Below are 23,224 nucleotides of genomic sequence, written 5' to 3' on the forward strand. Positions count from 1 at the left end.
CCTGAACCGTATCACATACGCAAAGACAACAGGCTTATGTTTGTCTCAATAGTAGGCTACTTAAAGTTTGATAGACATATGATACAACTTTTATATAAATAAGTGTTAAGAAGTTGAAAAAGACCATCGACTTTCCTTTAATACATTCCACTGACAAATAAATTGCGTACTATTTAAATTTTGTTCCGAACGATATTGAATTTTGCTGATCACTGGTGAATTTTTGTGAATGGAGCAGTTTGTGATTGAGGAATGACGTCATTGGTGTGACACACTCTTTATCATTTTACAGAATGCCGAGAACAATCGGATTGGTTGGATGAGGAAGCAGAGCACTCTGGTTGGCTGTCCGAGAATCATTAAACACCCACACTGTCAATAGTGAGACTCACATGGTGGGTATATAGGCAGGTGTGTTTTAGCTTGATGCAACAGACTCAAAATTTCATCAAGTTGATATATCCCCTCTATTTTGGAACGACTCTTTTGTACTCTCTGTTGCACGAAGCCTAAAATCTTAAGGTAAGTAAAACTATTTTTGACCATACATAGATGTCTTTTACAAATGTCCATGTATGGGTAATGTTAACTAAGACTCCAGGAAGCACTTTATCGTATATACTTGACTCTTTAGCTGTGGAGAAAGGCATGCTCTGTGGATTTTTCAAGGAGAATTGGACAGCTCCTGAGCGCTGGCTGTGGGTGCGGAGAGAGAAGCTCATTATACTAATGCACAGGATCCTGCAGGAAAGGAAATCAGGAGACTAATATCTTTAATGCTGCAGTTAGAGCATGACAGTGGAAGACGTCGGCATCAGGCACACAAAGTCTCATTCTCCTGCCGCAAACACGAGAATAAGAGAACATGCGCAAAATGCTGACTTAAGATCTGTTGTCTGAAGGTTTTCTTTGCATGTTTGAACAGTCAACTGGTGTGCTTGTGACATCTTCGTTAGACTGTGGAAACAAAATTTCCGGGGTTAGTGCTGATAATAAAATACATTTTCAGAATGTAATCTAATGGCAGAATATTTCGCTACAGGGGACCATGGTCATGTTGAAGATCTCCGCCTTCCTTGTTGCCTACGCTCTGCTTATTTGCCAGATGTACAGCTCTAATGCATCTCCTGCCAGGTGAGGTTTTAAAAAAGAAATGTGATTTCCGCCTGATAAATGCGATGATGACAAAGGATTATGTTTTACTACCACAATTCCATCAATCAGCTAAATATACAAGTGAAACGGGTGCTTTGTTCAAGTCATTTGGACAGAAGCTATAGAGCATATGTTTTCATTAGAGGTTGCGGCATCATGGACTATCAGTCTTTTGATTACATCAGATGAATCCCGGCCAAACCCACTCTGCTTACAACAGTATTGATCGGTGATAAATCTTAACTTGGCAACGGGACAGCTTTTAAGTGCCATACTCTTAGCAGATTGTTTTGATTATGTTTAGGATTTGTCCCAGCGAGCAAAAATAGCTTTTACCGTAGGAAAAATATGAAGCATGTCCATAGTTTTCCGCATGGCGGGAGCGAATAATAACCTGAAGATGTTGGGTTGCAGGCCTGCACTGGAATCCACACAAGATCGAGCGACACTCACCGACTACGAAGCGAGGCGGTTGCTTAATGCGATTGTCAAAGAATTTGTGCAAATGACTGCAGAGGGCATGGAGCAACAAGCTTCTGAAGAAAACAGGTAAAAAGACGCTCTTTTCTTTTCAAAGATCTATCAAAAGGCAAATCTATTGAAAGTTATTGGAAGTGATTTGTTTCTCTCACATTCAAGCAAATAAGCCAGAATTATCTGCAACATGAGCGCACTACCTCGTTTATGTCAACTGTATCTAGCCTTGTTTTATGCGACAGGTATGTGATGAATTTCATCAGATAGGGATTCATCTGGGGAGTTCTCTGCCAAGCTTACTCTCTGCATGAAACGTATTAAGCCCTTCTAGTTTATGAGACCATTTGTAATGTCTGTTAATGCATGAGTATATCAAACGGCATGAACAAAAGCATGATCTACAAACATGTGGAAGGAAATGCCTGCATGATATGCTCGTCGAGCATCAAGATGTGAAACGCAAATCCAAAACGGAATAATTGAAGCATGGTGGGCGTATTAGCATAACGGCAACATGCGAGGAAGCATGTCAACATGCATCCCATCATCTTTATTCTGTATGTGAATGCAATGCTCCTGCATGGCTGTCTATGAGTTTTTCTGCATGTGGTCTCTTTCCTCACAGCCTGGGTAGACCCGTTTCCAAGCGCTGCTCCAGTCTCAGCACCTGTGTGCTGGGGAAACTGTCCCAGGAGCTGCACAAGCTGCAGACGTATCCACGCACCAATGTAGGAGCGGGTACACCGGGCAAGAAGCGCAGCCTGGAAGACAATGATGCGTTTGCTGGATACGGAGAGGCAATCAATCGTATCTAACCGGCAGAGGCTGTATCCCCATGCATGTGGAAGTTTGCTTGCCTGATTGACTTGAAAGAACATTTTTTTCTATTTTCTTTGGCAGAGTAACATCTCAGACAGACTCTGTTGCATTAATTTCGTATAGTCACTGGATCTATTTAGGGTATATAAGTGAGTCATGAAACCGGAGAGCTCTCATCGGTAGCTTTTTCTAACTCACAGCGAAATTTCTGTCTTGTTTGATTTTATTTGATTTAGCTCCTGGTCTAATAAAGATATTTTTAGAATTACATTTCTGCCTATTGTTTGTTTGACATTTAAAACGATACGACTAAATATATGAGAGAAGCTATAGATATATTAGAGAATGTATAGATATATTAAATGTTATCAGCCTCTACTTCCCATTTAGGTAAGAAACGTTACTGCAGACATTTTGCAAATTGCACCTACATAAATATACACAATCATAAAAATAAAGCAAATCATTTTTTATATGAAGTTATGCTTTATTACATGAGAATTTGAACATTTTTAGTTTTACATTTTCAGTGTTACGACGCAGAAGCGAGCTTGTAACACAGCCACGTGTGTGACCCATCGCCTGGCGGATTTTCTGAGCCGCTCCGGGGGTACCGGAAGCAGCAAATTTGTCCCCACTAATGTGGGCTCACAGGCGTTCGGCAGACGGAGGAGGCTCAGTCAGGAGTAGACCACTGAGAACGGACCCTCGCTTTACGGTGTGTGAACAGTATTCTAAAACCCTTTTCAGGTGTCTTTTCAGACTGACCTCATTGTTTTTATGTGAGCCTCGATCAAGATAAAACATTGCACGACTTTAATAATTACAGAACGATGTAGATGTCACATTATGTAAATAAAATACGAAATATATGATTATAGAGAGATAGATGTTGATATTAACATTCATAAATATATTTATTTTGACAGGTCTCCACAATTCTTCTTTGATCACAGTCAACGAAAGAGAAAACCATCATGTCCACCTTAAGAACCCTGGGAATGGAAACGCCTCACCTTCATCTGAATGGACTCCAGTTGATAGCACTGATTGTTTCCATCCTGCCAGACATTCAAACTGCTTATTTATTTGCTCTTCCACAAAGGAATGAAAATGTAAAAAAAAGAAAGAAAAGAGAGGTGATCGGTAGTCATACTCATTTTTCGACTCATCCCGCTCTTAGGAAGAGCATTGCTTCATTCTTTCCTCTCTGCAGAGAGCACATTCAGTTAGTATGTACAGTATGGTTTGGCCCATGTTCCTCTGATGTGTCTCAGCACATTACAGTATTTTGGGGATCACATTAAAGCAGTGCCTCATAAAAAGGCTTCCCTCAATATGGACGTGTCTTGTGCCTTGATGTAACACACTTTACATGCCGCTGTTGTACAGTATGTTTGAGGAGATGGAGGTACTACCACTGAATTACAAATTGTAACAATTGTGAATTTGAGCAAGATTAAAATGTATTTTAGATACATAAGTTTTGGGGTACTTGATTTATTGACTGGCTGGTTGTTTTAGTAATTGGTCTGCATAGTCTTATGCCCCGTCACACCACTTTCTGCACTTTACGTTTTTAATACAATCATAATAAAAACTAAACAGAAAAAGACAAAATAGCTCTACAGTCGTGATTGTCCAGTTGTTTAAAATGATTGTCAGGAATGTTTTGCTGCTTTATCAGAAGAAACGAATGCAACATACCATTTGAACTGAAACCAAACAGTTTAAACCTTATTGAAAATCGAAATCCTTTCTTAAAAAGTACAACTTGATTGCTAGTTTTTAGGTAACAGGTTTTCATGATTATATATATGTTCTGCTCTACACGTAGCTATATGCTTTATTTGTTCTTATTGGCTCCACTGAGCATCCTCCACTGACAGCAGTCCTTCTGCAGAAACCCTTCAGGGGGCTGTTTGTCATGATAGTGTTTTTCAGTGGCTAATTGTCAAGCTGGTCTGTAACTCCCAACAGTTACAGCCCACGGGAACATGTTTACTGTCAAATCAATTTCCTTAAGACCAACTAAAGCAGTCTTTTTGCTATAATGTAGACGCAGCGCAGAGACCCGTTGTGCCTTATTAGGAAGAATTGATTTTTATTTTCACCGACACGGTGATCAGACGAAATTCCAAAACCAAGATCGGATATCGCAAGTGGGAAGATGTTTTAATGAATGCGCCTTTTGTCTTTCCCTGCAATTCAGTAATGAACGACTTAAAACCTTTCATGTATTGAATAAAGCGCTAAGATTTGATGGGCTCCCAATTGAGAATAAAACGCAAAAATGGAATGATTCATTTTCATTCGTATAATCTCATAAATTATTCTAATCACTAAAACCATTCATCCAAGTTTCCAATCACAACCTTCTCGACAATCCTGATGGCATCTTACCAAGTGCTTTCTTGTGTCCTCACACAGTTCAAATGGATGCCATCCAGTTAGGTGCTTTGTTAATTAACCTCTACGCCCTCATAGTAGGAGCCAATTCATATCGCAGTGCCCCCAATCCCTTTCTCTCAGCTAATGAGGAGACATTGTAAGTTCTTGTGTCACTGAGAGGAAGGGTCTATACGAGCCAGCCAGTCAATTCATCTTTATCTTTACACTTTAACAATACATTACAAATTTCATAATTACATTTCACATTATTTGCCTTTTGTTCTCGCAGTTAAAAAACTTGAACATATCAGTTGCTGTGTTGAAAAAAGACCTGTCACTTTAAAAGCGCTGTCAATTCATGTTTCTCATCGTTTCAATTATTAATGTCATGTGCATTTAAAAACGCAATAAAACAAAGCTCTGCAGGTATTTGCTAATTGAGCCGCATAATTGAGTCGACGGAAGCGTGATGATTTTGCCGTAGTAAGATGTCATTAACTAAATGGATTACAAGCCTCCGGCGCTGTACGTCCAACTTAAAAGAAATGGAATGATCTAAATGAAATACATCAACACATGGAGCTAAATAAAGCAGCCAGTGCTGTACAGTCCAGATTAGTAACTGTATGGCAGGCAGCCAATGAATTCACCTATGATAAATTCTATTTAAACATGCCAGCTAAAATGCTAAGCAATCTAAAATTGAAAGGGTGCATTTCTGGAATGAAGTAGGAAGGAATGCCATACCAGCAGCCAGTCAGATAATAATCTGTTTAAAAGTATCTGTCAAAACAATTCGATATGCATTACGGGACCTCCTCAATAACGTGATTATCAATAATGTAGTACGTTTTTTTTATTTCACATTTTTATTAATGGGGATGATTTTTAAGAATGTCATTTTTTTACAGTTTTGTCTGTGTCCGCATATTCCACAAGAACAAAAAATGCCCTAATTCTAATTTCAAAAGAATGCTTTTCATTACAGAAGGAGCGTATGGAGCGGCAAAGTGACGCAAATCCACTAATGAGATCAATGGCAGAATTTAATAACATGATATTTAGCAAAGCCTCTCGCTCTGAGTGGAACAAGGAAAAGCATATAGGAAAAAACAATCAATTCTTTCCACATCACTCTCTTCTGGAGCCCGTTTATGTAAGATGAAATGACCATTTTGGACCCAAACCAGGTAAAAGATGGTTTGTCTGTATTCTCAATGGAGATCGTGTTCTACTCCGGTCGAACAATCTGAATTAACAGCTTGGATTGAATTAATAATCTCTGCAACTAATGAAAAAGAACAAAAATTGACAACATATTCACATTCATGTGACACTTGCGTCCTGGGATTGCTTGTTTGTTGAAATATAAACATACATTTGAGTTGGATTGTATAGTTAAGGAAAAACGCTGAGAGAATGCTCAGAGTGTGCAGACTATTATTTTAAAGGTCTGGTGTATGAAATTTAGTGGCATCTAGTGTTGAGGTTACAAATTGCAACCAGCAGCTCACTCCACCCTCCCTTTTGAAGCACTATGGTGCCTGACTCAGGACTAAGACGTTTTTGGAGAAATGTATTTACAAAACACGCTCAGAGCAGTTTGTCTATTTAGGGCTACGGTAGAAACAACATGGTCAATTCCATGGAAGGGGATGCAGATAGAATTAAGATAAAAATTGCTCATTTTTAGGTAGTTGAAACATAACGCTTCATTATGTAAGGTCTAAATACATCTCTAAAGTATTTATGTATATTATATTCCATTTCTGTCAATAGATCCACCAAAAATTACACACTGGACCTTTTTAAAATAAATAGCTGTCTCTAAAACTATAGTCAGCAGCCGCTGTTGCTTGACAAAGGTCATCGCCAGCTACATATAGCGCATAGGTTAACTGCTGCAACAAGTCCCACAAACCCGAGGCATCTGAATATTATAGCGAGACATAAAAGGTCCCGATGACATCAGCCAGTCTGTACATTGTCTTCATTGCTTTCCATCCGATGTGGTGACGCAAAGCAGCGTGGATTAAACCGTGAACCTTAAAATCAGTGAAGTGTCTCCTACTTTGTTTCTCATCCTTCAACAGTTTGCGTTCGATTATCAACAAGCCGTGAAATTGAGGCTATATAAAGATGAACGAGCAAAACGGAAGCCACCATCATAATTTGTTTGAGGTCGGAGAGCAAAGCCAATCAAAATGTGAGGCTCTTATCAAAATTCCAATGTTAATGATCCATTCTTGCCGTAAAACTACTCAGGCTGGTGAAATCAATCCTCCCTTAGAAACCATCAAACTGTGATCATTTTTTAGAGACATCAGTTGGAATTGAGAAAATTATTCATTGCGTAAGCCGTGTGTGTTAGGCCGTGTCTAAATCAGCACTTGACATGATGTTAGGGACGTTGAAGGTATAATGACTCTTTGTTTGAATAGTCCCTTTGGGCTTTATTACTAAATACTAACATACACAAATTTAGTAAATGTGCAGAAACGTTGCGGAACTCTGTGGAAAATAGTGACCGCAACTCATGCAAACATGAATGCCCATAAGCTATTAGCTTTGCTATAGTTTCCATATAGTGGATACGAGTCTTCCGTTGTCGTCATTTAATACATCCATCTCAGGATCAATAAGTGTGCACTTGCATTAGAGACACATGTACCACACAAGTGGACTGACCCATAGGGAACAGCCATGTTCCGCACAAGTGGAGGCACCAAGCCAGCAGCCAGCACTGCCCGATCAATTATGGATATCTTTTAATACATAAAATGACAGAACATTTAGTACATATTTAGATATGGACGGTGGCTGTCATGTTAGGTTTAACAGCCTCACAGTAGGTCTATATTGAATACAGACATGTATGTGTCAGAGTAGTATAGAAACGCATGCTTTTGCGTAAACTAACAAAACAACTCCGACCTACATATGCATCAAGAAATAGACAAATGTGTCCCTAAATTTCCTATTGTGCCCTTCTTCTCAAAAACTTATCAGCAAGTCTTTGGGCAAATATTTTTCATCACTACAGTTTGTACTAAACCTGCATTTTTTTCTCCAGAATACCATCGTAAGTGCAAGTTTTGTAGATCACTGCCACCATGTGGCCAAACGGAAATCTACCATTAACTGTGCAATAACGAACAACGTTCATAATACCAGCGTTCTTTAAACGGAAGCAGACATACTTGACAAATGTGTTTTAAAGAGAGCCAGACCTGTTCTTTCTAAAATATACAATAACATCATATTTAATAAGAAAAAGATGGTTTGTAAATATTCATGAAATAAAATCTTCCTGATTGACTCAAATACAGAGACAAATGGACATGCAGTAGTATACATAATTGAATAATAAAAAACTTTTGATAGTATTTCTTATTTCAAGTTTAAAATAAATCCATTGGGGAATGTGGTCACAAACATAATAAGTACGTTTGTGACTGATGTAAAGATGTTAAACAAATCTCAAACGTGACATTATTAAACAAATCCTTTTCACAAATCCACATCTTCAAAATAATGTTTTATGTGTGACTGACAATAGCTTATTTTGTCCAAATGTATTCACATCCCTGTTGAAAAAGCAGCACATGTTGGTTTGGGGGTTGGTTTTGAAGTAAGGTAGCTTAAGCTGGTTTAAGGTGGTCATGTGCTCGTCCTATAAACTGGTTTATAACAAGCCAAGAAATCTTACACCAGCTGAAACCAGCTATCATGCTTCAAAACATACCTAACCTGCATATGCTGTTTTAACTGGTTAACACTGTCTTTAAGTTTTTTGCCTGCATTTATTTTTTAATCCCAATCAAGCTGACTTTAGACTACTGCTTCATTCGGCCCTTAAAGTTTTGAGCAGATTGGGAAAAAGTAGTACACAAAGTTGTTGTGAAATGCAAACAATCAAAATTTGAACAAATTGTTTCAACGCTTTCATCCATTTTGCCAACTGAATCTTCTTCATTCCTAATATTTCTGTTTCTAGATTCATAGGAAATACAAAACATGCCAACAATTCTCCATTCTTGAGCATGTCTACCATTTTATATGTGATTTTAAATACTACCTCAAGATGGCAGTAACGATCCACTTTTCCTACAGTCACAAAAAAGTATATAAAGAAATACATTTGGACTTCAGTCTGCTGTAATGTTTTCCAAGAGCTTTTCTGCTCTCAGATTGGGGTACATTTATAAATATTAGGTAGTTACTTTTACTAAGTCATGATCAAACACAACAAAGAGCTTATCTTTAATGAAAATTGTTTCATTAACTAAATTTAACTTAAAAGAAACCTCCAATTCTTAAACATCTGTCACGAAGGAGCCATTGTTCATGAACCACAATACTCGCTCAATATTTATGTGCAACTAAAAATGCAAACGCTGTCCTTCAGGTTTAGGCACAATTCAAAATGTACAAATGAGGTCCTTTTAAATCCAGAATATAATACCCCACATGTTTTATTAAAATGTCAATACCATACAATAAAATACAAATAAATGAAACATAATTCTCTAGATAACATTTGATACTAATCTTCTTTATTAGTCTGTCTCCTTGTATGTTCATCTAAGAGAAATGATTAAGCATGATGAATAGCTAACATTTACGTTTTGTTTGAAGTACATATTCCCAGAGTGAATTTCTTTAGATTATTTTAAAAGCTCCAATTCATTTACATTTTAAATTGAAGCTCTGCATTCAGTTTCAGCCCATATTTACTTTAAATACAAATGTAGAAAACAATTAAGAGTTCAAAAAACATTGGCAACACTTTACACTAAGGCTGTATTTGTTAACATTAGTAATATCATTGACTAACATGAACTAACTATGATCAATTCAGTTTTTAAGCATTTAATAACCTTTGTTAATGTTTATTAATGTCAACACAATTGTTCAGGTTAATGGTACCTTCAATAATGTTAACGGTTACAACTTAAGGTCTAAAAAATATACAAGTAAATGCTGAAATGAACATGGACTAATGAAAAATGCTGTAGCATTCGTTGCTATTTCATATCAACTAATGCATTTACTAAATTTGAACAAACACAACCTCATTGTAAAGTGTAACCAAAACATTTTGGCTCACAAACCCACTGCCCTCAGCCTATGAGGCTTTCTTAAAATGTAATTTAGTTTATAGAAAACAACTCAGATTTTTTCCAAACCAGCATTAAAAGAATAGTGTCCCGAGGCCCCAGCCAATGGGACAGCGATACGAAAACCCTCCCAAAGATGTAGATGATGATGAAACCCTAGGAGAAAGGTTCTACTCCTCCTCAAGACAGCCTCTATTTAAACTTTAAGACATCTTAATACATTTATCTTATGTAAAAAAACACAAATCTGATATTCGATTTAAAAAATATTCTATTAATTATGATAAATATAATTGATTCTGCTCAGTGGTAAGAGCATGGTGTAAACAACGGCAAGGTTGTGGGTTTGATCCCAGGGGATTGCACATACTTAGAAACAAATTGCATAGAATAATGAAATGTAAGTCGCTTCGGATAAAAACATAAATGCATAAATGTAAATGCTCTGTGACTGAAATAATTGCAGCTGTAACTTCAGCACAACCTATGGAAAGTCTTATTACGTTCCTACAGAGGCAGGGTCCTAATAGTCCCGTCATTACAGCCATTACATTGCATCATTTATGTCTGTGTTGATAATGAGTTGATTGTGTTGCTTTGACCGGTGACCTGTGGGAGAATGTGTGCAGTAAGCACACAAAAATTGAGCCTAAATTGAGATTTCTGGAGTGGGGCCTATGTGAGGACTAACATTGACACGGCTGACTGATCACAATGCCGGACAGACTCTTGAGATAAGACTCAAATTGATAATATGTGTTGGATCAGACAAAAGTTTGTAGTAGCCAACATTTTACACCAGTTTTGAAGATTATTAGACATGAATTCTGCCTGACTTACCTTAACTCAGCCCACGGACCAAAGAGCTAAAAAATCACACGTAGCCAGTATTGTCTTCCAGCCACACTTTTAACATCAAACCCTCACTGTCTCTAGAGACACGGGCGGCATTGCGATGCATGTTCATAAAGAGCACTCAGTGTAGCTGCTGTGCTCCGACACGCCTAACAAGTACCAGGGGCTACCAAGACCCACTTCAACATTACTAACGCAGGAATTTCAACACTGTCACTAAAAACACAGAGGTACATTTCTCTCACAAAGCTTCACTTGTTCCGTGAGCTGCAGCTCCAATGAATGCTGTAGGACATGTTTAAGGAAAATGCGGTTTGCACAATATTAGCCTATGTGATTAGCACACGTGGAATTTAAACAGATTTTTTCCAGAACACCAGAGTTTTTCTTAGGACCTGATGCTCTGAATAGCTTTTATTTTGACACACATTTTGACATGTTTCCTCGACAGATCGCAAAATTAATCGCCAACAGCACCAGACGTCAAACCAGGCTAAGTTCCCCCGTGGACGAATCTCTTAATTTTCAGGATAATTTATGTTTTCACGTTTTCTAATCTCGTACAGTCAAACTCCAACCGGAGGACATATTTTATCCGGACGCATATGAAGAAAACGGGCATCATTTATGAAACAACACATCACTCAAACTTCCAGCGCAATAACCGCTGGGCTCTCTCTGAACCATTTACAGAAAAGAAAATATGCTGCTGTCAGGACGTTGTGAAACATCATTTGGCATCCCGGCAGATGAAATGGTGCTTTGTGCTGTTGGTTTCCATCTACTTATTTCTACAGGTGCTGCTTGACCTGAAAGCGAACAATGCTGGTGTTTTTGCTTAAGTATGAACAAAGCCTTTGTCTGGGGCTCTCAGAGGGGGTCCAAAGGTCCGATGCGGGCTTTGAACTATGAGGTCAAAGACTTCACAGAACCGCTGGGCCTGTATTGCTCCCGTGCCACAGCGTCACATGGGACCCCGGTCACATTTGTCCTTTTGATTGTCGTGCGTTTCTTTAAAGGCCCTGCCTAAACTATAGGTCATTTGGCTTCTTTTATGTGGAGATACCACATCTGACTTTACTCTTTCGTCTTGTGCCCTTCAGGCCCGGTACAGATCATGCTACACCAGAGATGTCCGCTTGCTTGTACAGTTGCTCGACGCTGCTTAAACTATTGGGATTCTACAAACACAGAGTTCAAAACTAGGATTTTTTATTTCAAGAGAAAGTTGTATGCTTGTGTTCGCATCAGTTGAGAAAAAAGAGCAGGTCTGTAAAGCCTTTGTTCATAAAATATGTAAAAGCACCACACAGAATAGTAGAAAACACAGGTTTCTTTGATGTGAGCTCCTTCAGTTGTACAGTATGTACGCGTCTTCATCGGAGCAGCCTGTGGATGTTTTAACCCTGTGTAAAACTAACACCAGTGCCACTTTCATTCTTTCTGTCTTCTTTCTACTTCAGTGGTACGCTGCGGTGTGATCCAGATAATGATCTTTATTTCATGAGGCCCTTTTCTCTTATCTGAAGACTCTGATCCACGGCACATTTCTCAAGACCTCCAGCTTGGATGGAATCTCCTCTGTTCTTGGGTTCCTCGGCAGCTCTTGTGAGAGATGTGTTCTAAACACTCGGTGAGCACTTATTATATATGTTGGCTGTATTGGCAATGGCTGTATTGACAATCGATACTGTCAAATCTATGCGGTGATGTCCTCAAACTTCTGAAGTAAACAGGTGAGAAAGAGCCGAGTACACCTATGAAACTGAAATCACTAGTTGCACAAGAGGGCGCCGGTGAGCTTTTGCAACGCCAGAGTCGGCAGACTAATTTCCGGTCGTATTACACTGTATGGGAAAAGGAGGATTTTTTGGGTGCTCTTAAGATAAAAAAAGAAGAAAGTATTATGTCAGCGAAATGAAAGACTGAGCACTTTGTTACAGCAAAACAACTCAATTGTGTTATACGATCGAAATATTAGTCTGCTGACTGTGGTGTCGCAAAAGCTCATCGGGCGCATCTTGTACAACTAGCCTATTTTCGAAAGCTGTTCAATTTCAATTTCGAAAGATAGTTCACTTAAAAATGCAATTTCATTTTATCATTTACTCACACGCATGACATTCCAAACATTTATGATTTTCTTTCTTCTGCAGAACACAAAAGATATTTAAAAGAATCTTGGTAACATTGACTTCCATTGTATGACACAAAACCACTGAGACATTTCTCAAATTATCTTCTGTGTTCCACAAAAGAAAGAGTCATATAAATGTTTTGAATTTCAGCCCTCAAAGGCCCAGTGTATGTACATTTAGCGGCATCTAGTGGTGAGGTGGAAAATTGCAACCAACGGCTCACTCCACCCCTCCCTTTCGATATCTGCATGTATCCGAGAGATTATTTTATTTTAAAATATTTAATATTTTGAAGAATTCTGTTACCAGCCCCCCATTCACTTGCATTGGTTACAATAGAAGTGAATGGGGGGCTGTGCTGTTCTGTTACCAACAATACTTCAAAATATCTTCTCTTGTGTTCTGCAGTAGAAAGAAAGTCATACATGTTTAAATTGACAAGCGGGCGTGTCAATGATGACAGGATTTTTTATTTTGAAAGGTGAACTACTCCTTTATGTATGTTTTATTGCATTTCTGTCAATTGATTCTCCAAAAAACGACACACAGCACCAATAAAAAAAAACAAAGGCAACAACACAATATGACTACTAAGGGCAGGAAGATCGAGCGACTATTTCACATGGCAAAAAAATCTTTAGGAATAAATTGCATCCGCCGTCAGCATTGCTTATTTGCATGTGCTGTCTGTTTTGTTTTAGCACTAAAGATATTATGCAAATCGGGCAACGGCTCAAGCACACCATTCCCCGCCTGTCACAGGACAGATCACAGTCTACAACAAAACGAGATCTGACAAAATTTGCAATTGAACAAATCAGGTATGAAAAGCAACTGAAAATACATAGGTAAATAAAGATAATGAAAAGCATATATTTACCTTGACATCTGTTAGGCCAACAGAAACGGCTTTGCTGGTCCTGCGAGTTTTTTACTACACAAAAGTGAATTCAATCACAGCATTCAAAGAACGTCTTGTCAACGTCTGGTCACTGTCACGACTGCATTAGTCTGAAGCTCCGTATTGTGAGTGATACATGTATATGGAGTGAGAGTAAAGTCACAAAATAGTAGCTTACACATTACTATTTGCCAAAGATAATAACAAGATTGAAGATTGCATGATATGAGCGTGATCAGATGCTAAGTCTGTGTATGCAAAGCCTATAGTATTTATATAACAGAACAAGCCTTTGATGCAAGCAGTGTTCTCTTCAGCCACAAGCTGCATTTTGGATTTAATGAGACCTGCTATCCAACTTTTAAATAGCCGTGAATATTCCGAACAACAGTAAATTGTATTTGTTCGTCTGGCTGGCTGGACAGACCAGAAACTTGCCTGATGTGTTGTTTATATAAATATGCTGTGCACATAAAGGTGGTGGTTCATTTAACAAGACCTTCTTGTTCCCCCTTAATGAAATAGCTCTGTGTCACGAGGAATAGGGCCTGGAGCTAAACACACTTGTATAATTTGACATTCTAGGTCGGTCCTCGAAAAGCATTTATTATCCCAACAAAGATCACGGCTCGATTGTTCACTCAGAATTAGTTTGATGTCTCTATCAGTTACGGTATAAGCTACAAAACTTACAGCAAAACTACACTGTGAAAGATTTTCCATCTAAAAAGTACTGTTTCACTACTTCAATAAGTCTGACTTTCGTTTGACATGACACCGGATGCAGCCGACACAGTGCCGGTGTTTAAGGCTGTGATGATGTAATTGGCCACAAGGGGGAGAAGACAAGAGCGCAGCAGCCACTGATCTGCTCCCCTGGTTATTGATTTCTCAGTCTAGTTCTAACGAAAATAATTGCCACATGTAATGTATTATTCAATTACAAGACAGAGCGCTCAAGTTCAGGAGTTTGATGGTCCTTCACAGAGGCGCCATAGATAATTCAACACCGAGACCCCATTAAGACTGCTGATATTAAATGCTCTGTGTTAAAGCTCAAATTTATTAGAATCGTACTCAGCTCAAACTTTCCAATATGCAGGCCTTTGTATATCTGAGCGGAAGGGAATGAACTCCAATAGAACATTCTGACATCTTTTATTTATTCAGCATAAGCCTCATTTTCTGCTTGAGTGGGTTATGAAGCCAGTGTAATAAAAATAAAGCCTTAATAAGAAAAAATGTGCAAGTTTCTGCAAGTTTGGAGAAGAATATATTTTTCTATGTTGGGTTTTAAGATCTGCACTTATATGGTTCGCAATAAGAAATGTCCTCATTACCCTTCAAAGGAAATAAACAGCGTTGATGTTTCACTATTATAGTGAAAATATTTATTAAATAATATTTATAAAACATATAGTGAAAATGGATACGATTAGAGATAATCTACGATACGATGAGTTGATTTCATGTGACATATCTTTAAATGCTGTAAAATGAAAGGTCATGCCGGATTGCAAAAAATGCAGCATTTAGTTGATTTTGCAAATGATGCCGCGATTGTGGACTTGCGAAAAACTGGAAGTACTGAAACATTTGTCACCCAAAAATAAAATGCTATTCTCACTCACCCTCTTTCCAAACCTGTATGACTATTTTTTGTGCAGAACACAAAAGTATATTTTGAAGAATGTTGGTAAGTGAACGTCACTGGTCCCCATTGACTTCCACCGTATGGACACAGCGACATTCCTTAAAATGACTTATTTTGTGTTCCACAGAAGAAAGAATCACATACAGGTTTTGAATAACAAATTTGTTTTATTAAGCTTTACTTTTTAATTGTTATTAAGTATACAGAACTCTCCACAAACAAGGTACCACATAACGCCTAATGATTGCCTTAAAAAGAACATAGTACACACGTTATCTAACAGACAAAAAAAATCTAATATACAAAAAAACTGCAGATATTCTTACAACAGTAAACCTGTGGCAGATTAGCAACCATCTTTTAAAAATAAAAAGACGTTAAACAAAATGTCAAATATTTGACTATAAAAGCTTCTTCCACTGTTTAAATGAGATGCCACATACTAGTAGCAGAACATACCTCTAAAGTAGGAGCAATGACTCTAGTCATTGTGGTTATTTGGACAGAAACTGACGTTTGAAGCAAATGTTCACTTAAGCCAATAAGCTGATGACACATTTTAGATGTATGGCTGTACACCTTCAGCAGTCAGATTCCTGCTGCAATCGATCATCCCCGCCGGATCATTAAGTCCTTATGGAGACACATTATGATCCCTCTGACAGCATTTTCTCTGTAGAACCATGGTTTAAACAAAATGTTCTGTAGGGCCTTGTGGACCTTTCGTGTGAGTGATGTGAAGATGAATATTAGCTGTGTCTGTGGCTCTTCCCAGCTGAAAGCTCTGCCTTTACAAGTGACTTGGGACTGAGGACCCGCAACGCACGGCTGACTGATCTTAAAACAGTTTGAGAAACTCCTGACAGCTGTAAAAATGACAGTGGTATTCAGCCCTAACCGTCTCCAGACCGGTGTTTTGTGAACAGTGATGTTCTCCTGTGGGAGCAGTGGATTTGTTCATGCTCTGAGTCTTCTGTTTTCTCATCAAACGTAGGCCATGTTCAAGGTCTTAAAACACTCAGTTGACTCCCGGGGGAGGGGGGGGGGCTGGGTTTACCCCGCATTTACACAGAACCAGAGCTTCAAATGGTCGCCTCTAAAACACTTCCCTTGTTTTTAGAACCGAGCCAAAAGCACAAAAGCAGAGAAGGCCCAAAAGTGGGACCACAGCGCTGCGTAAACAACACCTAGATCGATAAAACAAGGGCCGGTCGGCTATCGTGTTGCGTTCCATCTGCAAATGACAATTTAGTCTGACACGCATTCTGCCGACGACGACAGGAGCAAATAATGTTGAAACATGGGGATATCCGGCCCCAAAATGCTCATTTGGCATTGGGCTGGCATTGATCTAAAAAAAGATCATACTCGTAATCATTCCAGTCCTCAAGAGCAAACACGTATTTAGTATCCATATTAATGACACGTTAATTAAGACAAAAAGAAGCGACGGATCAAACGCACACAACAGCTCTCGAGCTCGCGCTGTCATCACTCGGCTCAGCACGCAGCGTTAATGACAATCTCCTCCAAAACAGTTGTTTACATCCTCGATCGGGCCTCGTACGCCCACACGTGTTAGTTTTTATCGTCACGCTTAATTGGCACATGTAGATACATGAGTTCAGGCAGCCGGCGTGGAAGGCCGCTGTTGTTTCTGAGTCTTGGCCCTCGTGTTCATTAAAGTTTCACATTCCATTTTCATTAGGACGAATCTCATTCTGCAAATGAATGGTTACTGCAGAAGAATCAAACCCCTACGAGCGATCACAAGGGAGCCCCGAAGTCTGTATTAATTATCAGGAATGCGGTCTCGATCGAAGATGTTAATTGCACTGATGGTCGGCTATGCTGGGAATTGCGGCTGCATTTCATGCAGGGATAATAAAAATGAATTTTTAAACAAAGGGATCTTAAAATAATATCTAATCTACAGAGAATACCCCACTTCAAAGGGGAAGCCCGACGCTTTGAAATTGTGCTTTGTGGTCCGAAATGTTAAAGAGAAGCCTTGTGAATCTTTCAGTCGGTTCAACTTTGTCGAGGGGTGTATGAAGAAAACAAGAGTTAATTATGAGTTATTACCAGCGCTTTCAACTTTCATTTGACTTTCAAATATTAGCATTTATATATAAACTATGCTCTCGGCGTCCGTAAATGAGCTCTGGCGCAACACAATTAATTGGGCTTCATTGTGTATCTTTGTGTTAAATCACTCATTACATCACAATGATGTGTTTGCTAATCGATCGGGCATAATCGTGACTCGCAGATCGCAACAGAGTGATGAAATGTCATCTTTTGGTTGAATTCTTATAGGCCGTCATAAAGATGTTCATAAATGCGTTCTTTAAAGACGATAAACAGTGCAATGGTAATGACCATCACAATTAAAGAGAATATTTTAATGACTTTCAGAGGGACTTGCCGCATACAGTTTTCTGAGTAACAAAACTCAGTGTTCTGAACAAACTATTTTGAACTTTTTAGGACATTTTTGTTCTTTTCAGTTTTGTTTTCTTCGTCGTTTTGGCTGTGTTTACGCAAACATCATACATTTTGCAAAAAGTGTGTATTTTATTGGAATTTTAATATTTTGCTCTATTTTGCTTTCAAAAATGTTTCTTTAACTAGGTACATGTAATTGTTACACTCAGGTCCATTTGGACGAAAATCTTCATCAAACTACACATTAGTCACTGTTTGCCATGCAAGCATAAATCATACATTCCATATAAAACATCTTTTAGATCATAAAGATAATTTTTCCTGTAGCTCAGTGGTAAGAGCATTGCGTTAATAACGCAAGGTTGTGGGTTCGATCCCAGGGGATTTCAGATACCTGTGTATAAATGTATAGGACAATGCAATGTAAGTCGCTTTGGATAAAAGCGTCCGCCAAATGCGTAAATGTAGAAATCATAAAGAGTTTTCTGCAATATAATCTCAAAAAATAACAATGCGCTTAAATGATTGTTGTTGTTGATAATAACATATCCAAGACTATAATAAAAAATCTGCTTCACATTTAGTAGGCTATATGGCCACCCCTCCCCCAACACCCCACCCCTGTCAGCACCCGTTTCTCCTGATGGAACTGATCAAACGCACCTGCCAAGCATCGCTGACATTCCACCGCATCTGCTAATTATCTTCAAAGACTCACAGACTTTGCTCCTAATGGAGGAGATTAGATTTGACCCGAAAGACAGGCTGGGACGCTTGTACATTACAATGCTATTTATTTACTAATTTGTGGGAGGGCAAGACTATGAGAGGAAGAGCACATCGTGGTTTATAAAGGGCAAACTGGATGCCATTCGCTCTTGTTTGTTTTATCCTCGTACTGCCAAAGAACACAACGCTCGCATTTGCAGCGCAAGTTATTTTGAGGATAAAACATTGAATTGTGGGTGGTATTGTAATTATGTAGGAAGCGTTTGAGTTCAAAGCTCATTTACTTTGCAGTTAATGTGCTTTTTGTCTTGGGATTTTAGTTTCAGTAGCACAGAACAAAGCAGAAACAACAAAGGAAGTCCCCTAACATATATTTATTGTAGTTATATCATTAGACAAAAGAGCTTTAATTGTGCACTTATGGGAACGGGCTGATATCAAAACCTTCACAAATAGCCAATTACTGTACTTTTTAATAAAGGAACACTGAAGCATTATACACGTGATAATCAGACCACCAATTCCAGATGTATATACATACAAATACTTTGTGCATGTCCTTACGCCGTTCCAAATGTGGCAGAAGACTTTTTATTGCCACACTGCTATTTGGTGTTCTATCGCTTTCCACCTAAAGGAGGATGTGACTGGTGGGGTTGTGTGAATATTAAAGGACTAGCAACAGGGGGTGACAAGATCTTTCCTCCCACTTCACACTCACGGTGTCGTGGGGCTATGATTATTTCATCTGACTGTGTTTCTTCCGCTCTCAGATACTCTGTTTTTCACACCCTCGCTCTAAACATCTACACGGGAGCGTTACGAGACACGATGCTGACCGATCAGACGTTCTCATTATACTGTCCAAGTTGTGACACTGCAGTGCTGAATTGTGGATCGTAATTGTTTTAAATAGCAAAACGATAATTTGCTCCTGTACACAATGCATTTTTTAAGGGACGAGCGTGTGGTGTTGTGACCACGGCATTCACACTCTCTCCTGTAGTTAATTTGAGCGCTGCACAAAAGTGATGCTTGCAGTGTGCTAAACATGTTCTTTGGGTTCATTTGTACAAGCCGACGTATTAAGATGATAATACCTGAAAATGACTTTATACACGTGGACCGTAGTATTACTATTCAAACAGAACGTAGCAGACAGTGAACAGTAATTAGTATCATTAGTATGCATAAATCACATAATTTCTATTGGAATCTAGATGTTTTCTCTAAAATATACATCTCAGACATCCCACTTCATATTCATACATGTTTATTTATTGTGTAGACATAGCGTTTGGCACCACCATTTCACATAAATGAATATCCATCCGTAGATCAAAGAAGAATGGTGTATTAATCTGAAGAATGATATAAAACACGTGCATAAATGGTTTCTTTTCTAGTTATCTTTCTTTGCGGATTCCATTAAGGAATTACTGTTGAACATGAAGTTTATATTGACTTTGAGTATTTCATATTGGCCATTTTTTTGCTCTTAGCTCTATAAACTAATAGGTTTTGGTACAGTAATTGTTGTATATGGAGGTGTAATAAAAAGGTCTGATTCAAGTAATGCTTCTATTTTGCATTTTACTAATTTGATACAAAAAAAAATTACAAAACGACATCATAAGTTTAGGGTGAAAAGTTATTGACATGGCACATTAAAGTCTCCAAAGTTCGTGCAAAGAATTCGCTTAAAAAAAAGCACTTTGCTAGTTTGGATACATTTTGCATATATTCAAAGCTTATTTTAACCGCTGTCTAACAGTCTCGTATGTAAACTCTACCTGTTGGTTGAACACCGTTGCATCCTGTCGCTCGAAACCATTTGTTTTTTCCAGGGCAGAAACATTTGCCAATTCTGCACCTTGCTTTGCACCAAAGTCAGGCTTCAGAAGCACGCCGTGAAGCCTAACTCACTGGAACAATATACACACTGTTGCTTGAGACATCATAACAGCTTGTGTAAATAATTCACACATAATTTGAAATGGGCAAATCAAACAGAATACTACACATCAAAGGCAGCTTCCTAGAAGGAAAATCTTCATTTTTTGTGGACTGGGAGGAGAAAATGAATGTCGAGACTATATTTTGAGTGTGAAAATTGGAACACATATATTTATCATTACAGAAGGTTCCAATCCTCGAGGTAACGGTGGTCCGGTTTCTGTTGTGCTTATAAAAGCATCCATATGCATTACGGTCAAATGTAAGCAAACACATTTAAGAGCAGGGCCAGCCTGATAGCCATTCATTGAAGAGTTTTATTAAATCCTACAGCTTTACATAAGTGCACGTCGATGCTTAAAAAGAGAAGGAGGCACTCTGAAGCACAAACATGTGGTCAAGGAAGCACCCAGAGCTCTTCAAACCAAACACCACCGACACTCAGCTAAGAAAACACATGCAGGCTGGCTGCCACACAGATGATGGCTCAGACGCACTGAACACTTGCTACTAAGTACATATCCAATTTTATGCTTACCAGAATACACATGCATTCCAACACAAGAGTCTGTTTTTTATTACCATAAGTTAAATACTCCATGTTATTGCAATGTAAAGAGTTTTCAAGTTAAATCTTTCAGTTTTAAATATTATATTTTCTTTTACATCTGTAATTCATTGTTTGATTCAGGCCCAGTACTGGGCAGCCTCGACCGGGAAGGGATGCGCCATCATAATCATAGTTCACTGCATGCATACTTTTCACATTTTTCTGTAGTGAATATGACAGATATTTATTTAAAAGATCATACCAATAATTATTTATTAACTATTTAATAATAAGTATTTCGTTTTTAATTGGCTGGATATTTTTGGAGGGGCCCAAGACAAATATGGAGGCAATGCCCCCCTAGCACCCCAGACACGGCCCTAGTTAGATTATTAAAACATTACAAAAGAGTTATAACAATTTCCTTTTTTACCCAACCCTTTAAAATCTCACTGATTAATTTCATTCTCTTTCGTCTACTTTACACTCTTAAAATTCCAGTAGTGAAACCCGTGGACATGATCATCATATAAAACTTCACATTTAGTTTATTTCACTGTTTTTTATATGAAATGCATGGAGGAGGCCACCATAAAGTTTGTTTTACTAAGAAACCCGAAGCGTCACAAAAAAAGGCCTTTGGAGAGAAACAAAATCAATCGATTTCTCTAACTTTTTCATTCTCCTTTTTCTCAGCTAGCCTTGATACCTCTGTGTATATGTGTAGGAGTAAAGAAAGAGAGATTGAGTCAAGTCAAGGCAGCTTTATTTATACAGCGCTTAAATTTTCTTTTCTTTTTACAATGCAAAGAGTCCTTTAAACAGTGGCAGAAACACACTGATAAACAAGAGAACTCAAAACGTCCAGTCGTGACGTGAACTATCCTGAGCTTAGCTTTCGTGCGGCGCAGCGGCAGCCACCTTTGCTTTACAATTACACCGGCTGATGATGAGCAAACATCTCATTTCAAGTGGTCAATACATCAGAGCAACCTGAGGTCTCCATCCATACCGCACTGCACACCATCATATTTATTTATGTTCTCCTTCATTAAGAGCTGTTTTATTCACCCAACAATGTTACCGCAGTAAGGCGAGGAAACAAGAACTGCTTCAAATGATCCCCAGACTTTACTGCTTAATCAATAAACTTAACAACTGACATTTTGATGGCATTTTCATACTCATCTGATCAATATGTGTATTGAGCCAATTACTCCCAGGCCAGCAGATGCATGTAAGTGTGTAGCCTGCAGATTTACACTGTCTGAGAGATGGGGAATTGAGAAACAGTCCTTGAACATCCTTTAGCCATGGATGAAATCAGAGGGAGAAAGACTGCTGTCGAATATTTGACAAACTAGGCAGGATTTTTGCCTTCGGTGACATCTGGAATTATGGAACTTTGATGGTTATTGATGAGAGTTTGTGATCTGAGAAGCTGGACAGGTGTTTATATTTAACAAAAGGTGCTGGTCAAAATGTTATGTCAAACTCTATGAATGACAGTTTTTACTGTAGAGGCACGTGTTGTGATAATAGCACATCATACTTTCTATTTTGTTTTTGCTGTTAGTTCCTTCATTGGATCAATATACAAATATACATTGCTGTATAAGTTTTTTTTTTTTATACATAAACTCCACAAACAGAATTCTCACTAATATATTAAGTGTCATAAACACATGATTTGAAGTCATCATAGCACCATTGACATGTTTAGATAAAATCTATTTAAAAACTCTTTTTAAATATCTTTTTATTTTGACAAAATATGGTATCCTTCAGCAATATTTGTGGAATACCTATTATTCAACTCATCTGCTGATCACCAGGGGGTGGCGCCATAAAATCACAAGAAAGTCCTTTTCGACAGATCCCAGTCAGAGTGTTTAGAGGGGAACATTCAATTGAGGCTCTCAATACAATATAAGTGTGTGTGTGTGTGTGTGTGACTCAGAGGCGCAAAACTACTGACTAGAGAAGCAGAAAACAGCTCTCATTTTCAATTTCCACCAGCAGACTCAGGAG

General features: G+C 38.4%; 1 protein-coding gene across 2 annotated transcripts; it reads left to right on the top strand.

The window, feature by feature from the left end:
- The first annotated feature begins 397 nt into the window (after positions 1–397).
- On the top strand, positions 398–4,043 carry calca (calcitonin/calcitonin-related polypeptide, alpha). 2 transcript variants are annotated; one of them, XM_079473370.1, is made up of 5 exons: positions 398–522; positions 1,043–1,134; positions 1,570–1,704; positions 2,982–3,169; positions 3,381–4,043. In XM_079473370.1, the coding sequence occupies exons 2-4, from the start codon at positions 1,049–1,051 to the stop codon at positions 3,139–3,141; spliced, it is 381 nt and encodes a 126-aa protein (XP_079329496.1). In that variant the 5' UTR covers positions 398–522; positions 1,043–1,048; the 3' UTR covers positions 3,142–3,169; positions 3,381–4,043. The 2 variants fall into 2 exon arrangements, with proteins under 2 accessions (XP_079329496.1, XP_079329495.1); XM_079473369.1 differs by lacking the exons at positions 2,982–3,169; positions 3,381–4,043 and adding an exon at positions 2,258–2,720 and having other exon boundaries at positions 431–522.
- The last annotated feature ends 19,181 nt before the right edge of the window (positions 4,044–23,224 follow it).

Source organism: Barbatula barbatula (genome assembly GCF_947034865.1).
Source record: "Barbatula barbatula genome assembly, chromosome: 1".
Lineage (NCBI taxonomy): Eukaryota > Metazoa > Chordata > Actinopteri > Cypriniformes > Nemacheilidae > Barbatula > Barbatula barbatula.